The sequence below is a fragment of the Lutjanus erythropterus genome, chromosome 18 (genome assembly GCF_056507025.1).
Source record: "Lutjanus erythropterus isolate fLutEry1 chromosome 18, fLutEry1.hap2, whole genome shotgun sequence".
In the NCBI taxonomy this organism is placed as follows: domain Eukaryota; kingdom Metazoa; phylum Chordata; class Actinopteri; order Lutjaniformes; family Lutjanidae; genus Lutjanus; species Lutjanus erythropterus.
This window is the reverse complement of record NC_139334.1, coordinates 34,808,560-34,821,143: the sequence shown is the minus strand read 5'-3', so window position 1 is coordinate 34,821,143 and position 12,584 is coordinate 34,808,560. Positions and strand designations below refer to the sequence as shown.

Genomic DNA, 12,584 nt, shown 5'->3' with positions numbered 1-12,584 from the left:
AGGATTACTCACAGATATGAAAATGTTGAGCAGGTTTTCCAGCGTGGGCAGCTGTGGGATGAGCTTCTGCACCACTTTACTGAAAGCCTCGAATATGGAGTGGTCATATATACTGGTTAAATAGAAGCTGCAGAGATCAAGGACAACAGCCTGAATTAGAACGGATTTCAATAACTTATAACTGAAACTACTCGAAGATTTAATCACTCTCAGCTTTATACAGACATAGAAAAAAGACAACGTCATAAAAAAAGGATTAGAATTTCAAGGTCATAACAGCACATTTCTACATAGTTTTACAGTCCAAACATGGATAACTTGACGAGAAAGAGCTGTAGTATGTGAAAGATTTTATTTTATTTTTATTTAGGGCCAGGTATCTCTTGAAATGTTTGATATTAGTGCAGATATCCTACTTACAAAGGCATCTTAGAGATGGGGGGAAATACTCAGAGAAAAACATAGTGATGTAGTAGTGGGTTTATGGAGTTGATTAATTATTGATGCATTAGTATAGGATAGGAGTAGAAATGTTAATTTATGTCGCTCACTCAAAGTCTGCTCATTATGTATTGCATTTTGTATGGTTCATTTGCTACATATTTTACTTTTTTAATGTTTGAAACAAATAAATCAAATCAAATCAAATTTATGAGACAAAAACTTTTTTGTCAAGGGACCACATCGCTTAACTTTGCAAGGTTTTGATCCAACGGTAGTAGTTCCTGATGCAGTTTTTTCTCTGAAAACTGCGTACCTCCCTTGGCTCTGTAATATGTTTTTAACCTATAAAGGCCAAAGACGCCTTTCTGCGTACCTAACTTACAATACAGATACACAAACAATACTTTTGCGAGACCTTACTTTAAGGAATATAGACATATTTTTGCCAACCTCGGAATCTCAAAAAGTAGGGAGCATTTCAATAGTTTTAGACTTTAACTTTGATTCTAAGGAAAGAACACAGAATAATCCTAGTGTGAATATGCATGTCCTTTCCCTTAAAGTCTAGTTTGGTGAAACTGTTTTATTGTCTTGGTGGAAACCGTAGACTTTTAGAGTCGTATCGGGGTTTGCACACACTGTACAGTGTCAGAAACAGTTGTGATAATGAAAAAGAAAGAAAAAATTGGGAGAAATACAGGACAATTTCGATCCCAGGAGGAAACAGGGAGAGGACAATGAAAAATCATGAGGGCTGGCAAGAATGATTTTTCTACAAGTCTTTTTGTTAATTAGAATACTGTCTAACTTGCCTAAAGATAGTAATAAATTTGATCATTAATACATTTAAATGATTATTAAACAATTCCAAATTTCTTTAGGTGTAGCGCAGTGAATCAGGAGCTCTATAGCAATGTGAAGTCAAATTTATCTCCAAATGATTTATCCAAAGCAAAGTCTGACAATAAAATATACTTCATTACATAATGCATATTTCATTCAGCATACGTTCATAAAGCACCAGTTGATTACATGAAAATCCTGACAAGTGTGTGATTTTAAATATAGTTGTTAAATGAAACATTGTCTCTTCAAATAGTTGAGAACGGCCTTGTTGTTGCAGTTAACAGTTTGGCTTCATATTATGAGCCAATATGGACTCTTTTTCTCAGGAACTGTAATGGATTACAATTACACTTATTTTGTAATTTAATTACATTTAATTAGTTACACATGCCTGATCAGATGGTCTCAGCCAGAAGTAGTAATGAGTCAGTCTGTTTCCATGGTGTGGAAACATTAAAGAACACTGAACTAAAGGACTGTAAAGATTTATGATTCAACATATCATTCTGCTTGTGTTACAAAATCTGTTTAATCTTTACAAACTGTGGGATGAAAAGCAGCTGCAGGTAGAACCCACCTCAGGTGTATTCGCTCCAGGCCGGCATCTGCCAGGTCATCGTTGGCTCGTTTGTGAATGTCCCTCTGCTTCTCGATCTTGTGGTCGTCTGACAGGCCGTCCACTTTGTGGATGAACACCTCGAAGTTGATGTCCGGGTTGACTTTGTAGGCTCTGGTCACTGTGAGGTGAAGTCTGCTCAGAGCCTCCACGTAGTCGTCCTGTCACGGGGAAGACAAAAGATTAACACCACGCAGGAAGGAAGGAGCACCATCCATCACTCGGTTTCCTCTCTGATTTATTGTTGGCAAGTTTGATCACATATTTGTCATATCAGTGTATAAACTGATGAACTCCATCCATCAAAGAGCACTGACAAGTTGATTTTTACACTTCGGAAACAAGAAAACATTTGTGCCCTGTGTAAGGAGCGATAACAATTCCATCCAGGCAGCATGATTTTTTGATTGCCCCTCCCCCCAAACTAGGCACAAACAGCACTTGTGAGCAGTGAATTGTGGGGAGGAGTGCCGGTGAGCATCACATCTTAGTTTCCTAAAGAAAAGAAGCAGCAAAAGAGAGGAGAGAGAAAAGAAAGGGTGATGGGGTGCTCAGATAGCTCAGGTGGTGGAGCATGTACCCCATGTCCTCTGCAGCCACCCTGGTTCAGTTTCAGTCTGCATCCCTTTGCTGCATGTCATCCTCCCCCGTCTATCTGCCTGCTTTCCTGGGGCAAATTACCCCCGGAAATATTCCCAAAAGAGAAAGAAAGAAAGGGCATCAGTTGGCAGGGTTCAGCATTGACCATCGCCCGTGGCCACAAAAGGTTACTCTGTGGCCACTAAATAGTCCATGTAGGTGGCCCCTTTGTCTACCAAATGTTATCCCCATACTGTGAGCCTTTACCAACACAACGTCCATAAACATTGCGATTCCTTAGTGGCTTTTAGTTCAACAGTCTAGGAAAACAGTGAGTGTAATGTACTGCGTTTGCTACTAGAGGTGGGAGAAATACTTGATTCTTAGATGCATCATGCAACAAACATGAAAGATTCTGAATGAATTCACAAAGATGGATTTTCTTTATGTCAACTGACATGACACTGACGGAGTGAAAAAGGTGGAAGTTAGCTGTGGGGGCAGTGCAGCACCCTGACAGTCTACAGTGAGCACAGGCTGGAGTTATCAGCAGTAAACAGGAAGATCGACTTCATCTTCTCAAAAGGCAGCAGGCATGAGTTGCATGTTTTCATATAGTGTCTAAAATAATGACATTTGTGAGAATATTTTTTCTGCCATCACCCAGAGATGTAGTGTGAAGACGTTATCAGAGTGGATTTCAGGGAGCAAGAGACTGAAAATTGTGCTCTTTTTTCTATTCAGTCAAAAACAGATTCTGAATCAAATTAGACAAAAAGATTCCAACCCCTAAATGTAACATGTGCATCATATTAACTTCTAAACTAGGATATGTCTCGAGTTTTGGTGAGGATGTCTGAGCATGAGCAGCTACAGATGGATACTATCCGACCAGCACCCTCTGACTTGAAAACATTAAAAGTTTGATGTATCAAGATGCATTTGAGAACCATTTTATGATCACATCATAGCCCTCTGAATTGGAATTGAATCAAACTGTGAAATACCAAGAGGTTCCCATCCCTCTGTTTCCTCAACTAGCCAAGAAAACAATGCCTGCAGCAAACATCACATTAGAATTCATGGAAAAAGTGAACAACAAAAGTGTTACACTTAAGGAAGCATTTTCTGTATTTATTGCTTTTACATAAGTTCAGTTTAGCCAGCAAAAATGTGCTTTGGCCACCATTTAGAAGCCAGGGCTTAAAAATATTAGCATCTGTCCCTAAATGTGTCACCCAGATTACCTTAGTCCAAAGGGAAATAAGCTTATGTTTGCTTTCCTACCTGGCTGCTTAATATTTTCAGATAAGTGTTAACATTTTTGCAACTCTTTTAGCAACATTTAATCAATGCAGGCAACTTTTAGGAAACTATCCATACTAAATCAGTTGTCCCTGCTCATGCCTGGTGCCAAACCCAACAGATGCAACTTCAGGCTCAGCTGTCTCCCCGTCCCCCTGCCCTGACAAATGAACCAGCTCTACTTCCAACTGAGGAAGGAAGTGGACAGGATTGTGTTGAATGACATGTCAGCGGGCAATATTGCAGGAATCCATGGGAATTTCTCTTTTCATTATTATGACAAAAGAAAAAATGATTAAATCTTTTTTTCAGTGATAAGAATATTTACATGCAGTCCACAGTCTGTGCTGGATGCACAGAGTGACTCAGTCTGTATTAAAGTTACAGCCAATGTTACAATAATACCTTCAAGTCACATGGCAAAGGTACTGTGTGTCTGTACACGTTTACTGTGGGATGAAATATGGTTCTTTACTGACATCTAGTGGTCATGATGTGCAACTGCAGGTTAATTCAGGTCAATATTCTGCATGAAGTTCATTTAAGTCAACAACATGGAAGTAACTGAAACAATAAATAATAATAAGTAGTACTATATTGTAGGATTGTATAGAGCCTGACTAATCTGGGATTTTTGAGACCAATAAAGATTTTAGGGGGGGATTCACCAATTACCAATATAGTTGTGTATATAGCTAATTTTTGAGACCATTTCTATGTGAATTGTGCACCAATTTTCCAATAAGAAAAAGAATTAGATATTCTTTTAGTCCTCCCACACTGGAGAAGTCTGCATCATCACAGCAGCAAAGTGGATAGCAAAACAAACAAAAAACTATTAATAATAAATAAGTAAACAAGGAATATAAAAGGGGGGAATATTAAAAATAGGAGCAATATAAACATGAAGAAATATAAATAAAAAGGAACACTGTATGCAAAAATATGAGCAATAAACAGACCGAACAGTTGAGTGTACACCACTGCACAGAGGAAGTAACATCTTGCTTTTCTACATATTAAATACTTAAACATATACATCGCCATCCAATTGGATGGCAGTGAAATGAACACTGAGAAAATAAAGTATAAATAAAAGTAAATGGCTAAATAAAAGTCAGTACTCTTGTGCCAAATATAAATCACCCCAACCACCATTTTCTGCATCATATGTTCTGTAAAAAAGCTTTCATATCTTTGCACATTAGTCAATATTCATGCCAATGCACATTTACTGCGTCCTGTGTGTGCTGTGGTCATGCACTGAACACTCAGGTATGAACTGGTGTAGTTAATGATGTATTAGGGCTGTAAGAACTTCGTCCCCTTGGAATTATGAGGTTCTACCTGTGTTCTGAGTGGCTTTGAGATATTAAGCTTCAAACAACGACATGAAAATAATGTTTGGAGGAATATTTCATTCGGCAAGTAGGGTAGTTAGGTTGCTAACTGGTGTCAGCAGCCACTTTGTTTCACTGTTTCACTGAAAATGATACTTTTGTTGCAACTGGAATAACCCTAACTTCAAGAAATTTTGTTACTCCTGCTAAAATCAGGCTGTTACTACTTAAAAAGTATGTAGTTAAAGTTTTTCTATACATAAAACACTTGGAAATCAAAAGATCCTCCTTGTTTCAAGGTGTTTTTCAAACAGATTCAGACTGGTTTAAACGTTTACCGATGACAGACAAAAAAGAAATGGTTCAAAAACCTGATGCTGTAATTATACACAAATGAAAACATACTGATGCCATATTCTGACAATAAATCAGGCAAACTGCAGCTGCATGTTCGGGTAATAAGAGAACCTTCTGCACATTATATAGAGTTGATTAATTATATCATGTATCTTTGTGGCCTGACCTGTGAGTCGATGACAAAGATGAGCGCTCCGGTGCCTCTGAAGATCATTTCGTAGTCAAAGGTGGGGTCGAAGAAGTCGATCTGGCCAGGGAAGTCCCAGATCTGGAAGCTGACAAAGGAGCTGCTGGAGACGTCCTCTCTGCAGATCTTGTTGGTGCTCTCCAGGAACAGCGTCTCATTGGGGGACATTTTATGGAAAACCACCTTCTGGATGGAGGACTTCCCGCTCCGCCGCAGGCCCATCAGCAGTATGCGAGGTTTGACCTCTCCGTTCAGAGAGTCACTGAAGCCCAGCACTGCACGCCAACAAAGGGACAGAGGCACGAAGCATCAGGAGGGTAAACTTTCATTAGGTAACCACATGTGAGTGTACAAGCGTGTTTCTGAATCAATTTTTGAGTCGCGCAGCTCATTTTAGAGTTGGACTGAATTTCAGCTTCATCAGGCGTCGCTTGCAGAGCAGCACACATGAGAAGCGAGGACCGATCAACTGATACTGATACAAAATGGATGTCAGATTAATTTGCGACATGTCAGAAATGTTGATCAGCTGTTCTCAGTCTCTCGCACAGTTGAAGCAGAGCCACGAGTTAAAGGGACTGTTTACACAAAAAAGAAAATTCCCTGATTAACAGCTCCCCTTCATGTCAGTTGGAGGTCAAGTTTAGTTTTTTCTCCACAAAACACTGCTGGAGTTTCACAGGAAGTTTTCAAGTGAAAAACAATTAGAAATTTAATTTATAATTTTAATTATAGTGATGACCGTGATTGATTACCACACTTTGAAAAACTCACTGTAAATACTGTCCAGAATTAACACATTTAGCATCAGTCTCACAATCTTGTTTTGCATCTCTGAAAACACTGACATCACAAAGGACATGATGTCAAATCGTGTATCAGTACTTTACTTTCACAACAATACTGATAATTATGGCATGTTGGTCACTGTAATTTTCACACCATTTCATTTCTAGTTTGTATCATTATCTATTATATGTATTTTAGTGTACTATAATACATTAATACATGACTTTGTTCAATACTTGAAGAACAGACCGTAGCTATGGACACAGTTCTGATCATAGACTCTGGAGGAGCAATAATCATTGTTAAATCACTAAAATCTATTTAGAATTAATATTTTGTGTCAAATTATTGATACAAAATTATTTTTATGTACATAACCATGTAATAAGCAGGGTAATGTACAGTGAGCAGGTCATTATTGTGAAATAAAGCCATGAAATCATTTTTAAATTAATATTTAGTGTCACAGAAATGTGTGCCAAATATTTTTTTTCCTCTCTTTTTTTGGTAAGTAATCACGTAATACGCAGGATAATGTACAGTGAGCAGGTCATTGTTGTAAAATAAACCTGCATCATCCTGTAGGGATTTATTTCACAATAACAATCTACTCACTGTACATTATCCCTTACATAGAGTACAATATTAGTTGTATATTGTATAGTATTATTATGATTATTTTTATTATATTTATACATGTTTTATAAAAATGTAGCTTTTTCTCAAAAAGGAAACCAATTACTTGCTCACTTTAAGAGGCTTATTTTAATTTCTCTTGTATATTTACTATTGCTCTTTAATAAAACAAAAGTATTTTTTTTATCGGATTACTTTATTATTTAATGTGATAAGAGCAGAATACTAGATTATTAAAATAATATATAGCTGCAGTCCTATTTTATAGTCATAAAGACTGTGAACAAGCAAACTTACCAGTGTATTCAGCACCCGATACACCTACAGTCTGAGCAGCACGCAATCTGAACATGACTGTCAGTAAGAATGGAGTGTCTGTGATTTTTCTATTTCACGAGGCAAATGTACAGTTCTACAGTAAGACAAATGTGTGTGTGTCTTACATTCTTGCTTTGACATTATGACCTTGGTATGCCGGGGAATATCAAGCTCATTCTAACAAAAGGCTCTCAAGTCTTTCTGCAGTAAAAGGCTGAGGAGGCCACAGACTCTATGAGCCGTCAGATGTTGTCTTTTTAGTCTCTGTACAGTAAATAAGTCAATGACACAGTGTTTGGTTAAACAATAGCTCCCATTATATCTCTCGCAGTGTGGGCATAAAGAACTGCAGAGCAGAGGGACACTGAGTTTGCAACTATTTACTTTTGATAACAAACACACTGATTTTCAAGCCTCCCTCTCTACCACTCATCTGCTGACTGGAAGTGACTTAAAGGAGGAGAGGGAGGAGACAGAGGAGACAGAGACAGAGTGTCCCTCTACCACACCGCAGTCCAACAGCCAATCACAGACAACTAATGCAACAAAGTTCAGACAATCATTTTAAGTTTTACTCAAATGCTCTAAAACTGAAATGATTTATCTTTTCAGATTTTTAAAAAGTAGTACACTGCAACTAGAACCATTCACCTATTCGGAGTTCAAGAGTACGTGCATGTGCACTTGTTAGGGTTGCTGCAAGTGATTAGAAACTGTGATGTGACATTTTTCAGTATTTCTGATTGTAAAATAAACAATGAATTTAAAACACACACAAAAAAAACATTTCACTTGGTCCTACCAAACAGAACAGAAAATGTGGAAATATAAAGAAAAACGACAAAATGTGAAATAATAATTATAAAAATGTTCATTCTTGTACATATTTATAGAAATTACTCTATTTCTTCTGGATATTTACTTTTTTGTAGTCAGTTCGTATAAAATATATGATGTAAAAGCAAACCAATTTTTTTTTTATGTAAAGACAAATAATATACATATATATATATATATATATATATATATATATATATATATATATATATATATATATATATATATATTTGTGTGTGTGTTTTTTAAATATATAAATATAGGCAGAAATAAATTAACAAATAAATGAAAATGCCTAAAATCAGTCACTTTTATTTTATTATTTGTCTTTATATTTCCACTAGGGCCCAACAGATCCTGGAGAACTTTTGCCCAATGGATTATTAGGGAGCAAAGAAATTCCAATATTGACATATTTTCTGATATTCTATATTTTTTCTAATCATCCCTCAAATGTGCTCCTCAAACACTTGTGTCAGATATTTGTAATGGAAGCAGGATATTTTAGTTTAATAATAAACCAAAATGACATCAAGGCACTAAAAGTATTTCAAAAAAAAAACACCAACAGAACAAAGGGATCGCATATCCATTAAATGATTCTAATAAAATGACAAATAAATCTGGCTTACAAAAATAAACAAAAAATATATGTATATATATATTTAAAAATATATATATGTTTTATTACATTTTTCTTTCTTTAAAATATTTATTCTTTTTTCATGGCACTCCTAAGACTATTTTACATCTATTGTATTAAAGTCAGTGTCATAAATATTGTTCAGTAATCTTGTCTACAAGTCCAGAGACATTTTTCATTCCCTGTCTGTCCCTGCTGAGGAGCTTTATGACACCCATTAACTCAAGTTCACTTTTTAAACATTTATCTTTTCATTTATTCATGTATATAATTTAAAAATATACATGTATTTTGTACATTATTGTTATTACTCAGTTTTCCTGAGTAGTCAGTTCCTGTACACAAGAATCCTGCTGATGCAAAAGTAATATACACATAAAATTTAAATATAAGAGATAAAATTGAACTAATGAATGAAAAATAATGAAAATTGTTACAATTATTCTGTTATGTATTTTTTAAATGTATCTTTACATATTTATTTTATTTTATCTTTCACATTTTTATGGCACTCTTTTGACTCTATACTACTTAACATTCATTTGACTAAAGTTAGCAGATTTTTCTGTAACCTTGTTTACAAAGTCATATTTATACAAGATAAGCCATCCTAGGACAAAAACCTTCGGTTAATTGTCAGTATTTGTGTGAGTAAGAGTTGTACTTTAGTAAACTTGTAGTGAAAGTATCCCGTTACTCCGCCTCTGGAGTAACTTTAAAAATGACGCCCACTGAGCTGTGAGCTGACGCAGAAGGAAATGTTCATGTGCAAACAGCTTCAGTTAGCTTACTGACCGGAGGACGGTGTGAGAGCTAAAGTTATGAGCGTTAGCCTGAGTGGCCTGAGTCAAACAGAGAGTGAACCGTCCCCTCGTCGCTCTCTGCTGCTCTGTGACCTTCCTCGGCAGGACGAACACCGCCTACCTCCGTCCTCGCAGCCCAGCTCGCCGTCTGAAAACGCCTCCAGGTCGTCTTCGTCGTCGTAATATTCCAGAGCCGAGCCCTCCTCATCCTCCCCGCTCAGCGCCGAGAGCCGCTCGCTCGTCATGCTGCTTCCCTCCGCTGTCGTCCTGTTTCTGTCTTGCGTTTGAGCCTCCGGGGCTGTCAAACTTTCCTACATTGTCACCTGATACGTGAGAGCCATGCTGGAGAGTTTCACCCCCCTCCACCCCCCTGCCTCCAGAGGGACACTCTGCGGCCACACGGGGAGGGGTCGAGGAGCAGCCGGTAACTCAGCTGGCTTTATGGATGAGACTGAATCAAGAGGGCCGCCGTGATGTCATCACTGCTCTTTACATTTTAAAATCAATTTAAGACAAGTAACCAAACTTTCATTGTCAAAATAATATGACATAAAAAATAGCAACAGATCATTTTTATCTTCAAATTATGTTTTGGTGAAGTGTCCAGGGCTGGCCCTAGAATTTTGGTGGCCCTTAACAAGATTTTGTATGTGGCCCCCAGACACTCCCAGCCCATGCACCACATCACACACACACACACACACACACACACTGTTTGTATCTCAGTGAACACACAAACACTGTTTATTAAAAGCTATTAAAATGATAGAATTTAAGAAATAATTAACAATTGCAAAGAAAATAATCCAGTCAACATATTTAAACTATAAAATCAACATATAAGGTCTAAATTGTAAGTAAAGACAATGACAGCTTTCACTGGGACATGCAGGCTTCAACCTAAGAACATGCAACATTAAGTGTAAATTAATAAGAATTTCATCTTTTGTGAGTTTCTGTATCTATTATGTTGTTGTAAAGCTGTATGGTTACTTGTAATTTCCTAAGGAAATAACAAAATGTTCTAAATACATAACATAGTTCTAAATAAATACTAAAATATTCTAAATAAATAACAATGTTTAAAAGGAAAAGTTTATCTGACTTATTGTTTCCCCTATTAAGTTTACACAGTTAGGTGAACCCAGGATAACTGATTACAGTACCATTACACCATCCCAGTTGTTCGCTAACAGGGGGTGGAGCCCCCTGGGGGAGTGCAGATGACCATGGGAAAAAAAGAGTGAAGTTAAATCAATATGATTTACATATAGAAAATAAATAAACAGGAGTTTGCTGATGCTGTCATGCTGACTGTTACTTCACTAAAATTCAACTTGAATATGTTTTCAGTCAGTTGCTTCCCCGATTATTGTTAATGATTGATAATAGTTGTGGTGTGGGGGGTCTGAACCTTTTTCGGCTTCTGAAGGGGGTCATGCCAGAAAATGTTTGGGAACCACTGCACTGTCCTATGCATCTATAAGAAAACTGACTATATTATACTGAGTATACTGCACAAAAACAGTATGTTAAATATTTTGTAAATCTCCACTGGTTGCATCTGGCAGTTGTGGTGGCAGTGCAGCAGGTGCTTCACCTTATGTTGCCTGGTGGAGATCTGCACTTTACTGAGTGACATCTTTTAGCTATAGAGTTAAAGTCTGGTGTGCCCCATATGGCACTGAACTTCTGAAAAAATATGAATAGAAGTCTATGGCGAGAGACAAATTATTTTTTGATTGCATTTGAATTGTGCCATGAATTATGACTTTTGGCTTTTTAAAACATGTTAACATGATGTGAACAACATTTCTCATTCCACACAAGACACAGGTTTGGCTCAGTGGTTAATAACACATTTCTGTGGTGTGATAAATTCAACACATTTATTGTTGCATTACACTGCCTTTAAGGAGTTGTGACAGCGACGTGCAGCCTATGTTTGATTAGGACATTTTTGCAGCCGGAAAACCTACTTTTTCCTCTTTCAAGAGCTGTTCTACAAACTAAAAAGGACGTTTTAAGATTATTAAGATATTATTAAAGAAGTTTCAAATTTGCACCAGTTAGTAACAAAGAGTTTACATATCAGCTTGCAGAGACATAAATGTGCTGTCAAATGACTAACTTCTTTTTGTGTAAAAATGTGCCAAATGTTATGTTCTTTGTTTTGCTTTACAGTTTTAAGTGAATAATGATTTAATAGAGTAATCATGTGAAATTGAAGATACAAGTTACTGTACTATTTGTTTGGAATGTGGGACTGTCTCAACTGTCCACCTTGAGATATTGGATCCCTTGTTTAACATAAATGTCCTGAAGAAGACAATCATAATATTAATAAAATATAAGGTGTTGCAATTTTGCCACACACAAAAGTGAACATTTTCATGTTTTAGAGGTACTGCAACCAGGACATAATATATTACCAAAACTTTAATGTGCTGTTGACATTACTGCAAAACAAACCAAATATTCACTTTTGTTTTATCTATTATTTTGTTAGATTCTTAAAATATTCAGATCCACGTCTATATACACAGTGGTAGCACTATAGCGGCTAACAAAACCATTAAACCTAGACATATATTTCTAAAACATGGTGTTTAACTATACTACATTTTTCAGCCATGTGTTGGAACCAACTTGCTGAATGTCCCAGTAAATGAATGTGGAAGCCCCTACTTCCAAGAGGAAGACATGGGTGTCCTCTTCTGTCCAAGTATCTTGTAGATTTGGCAAAAATAGTAACTCCTATCTTCTACCTTATGTCTATTACATAGATCCTAGATTCTCAAACAGTGGTACATGTACTGGTGATCCATGAGCGGCCTCTAGTGGTACATGGAGGAACGTCAGAAATATTGCTTTGAAATAAATA

The 12,584-nt window shown here is 36.7% G+C and overlaps 1 protein-coding gene across 1 annotated transcript in view; it reads right to left on the bottom strand.

The window, feature by feature from the left end:
• Positions 1 to 10,367, bottom strand: part of rragd (ras-related GTP binding D) — a 50,618-nt gene extending 40,251 nt beyond the window's left edge. Inside the window, exons 1-4 of the mRNA XM_084742410.1 lie at positions 9,822 to 10,367; positions 5,654 to 5,949; positions 1,868 to 2,067; positions 13 to 127 (exon numbers count right to left, since the gene is read on the bottom strand). Of these exons, the coding sequence (XP_084598536.1) occupies positions 13 to 127; positions 1,868 to 2,067; positions 5,654 to 5,949; positions 9,822 to 9,945 (735 nt within the window). The 5' untranslated portion in view covers positions 9,946 to 10,367. The remainder of the gene's footprint in view (positions 1 to 12; positions 128 to 1,867; positions 2,068 to 5,653; positions 5,950 to 9,821) is intronic.
• Between the last annotated feature and the right edge of the window lie 2,217 nt (positions 10,368 to 12,584).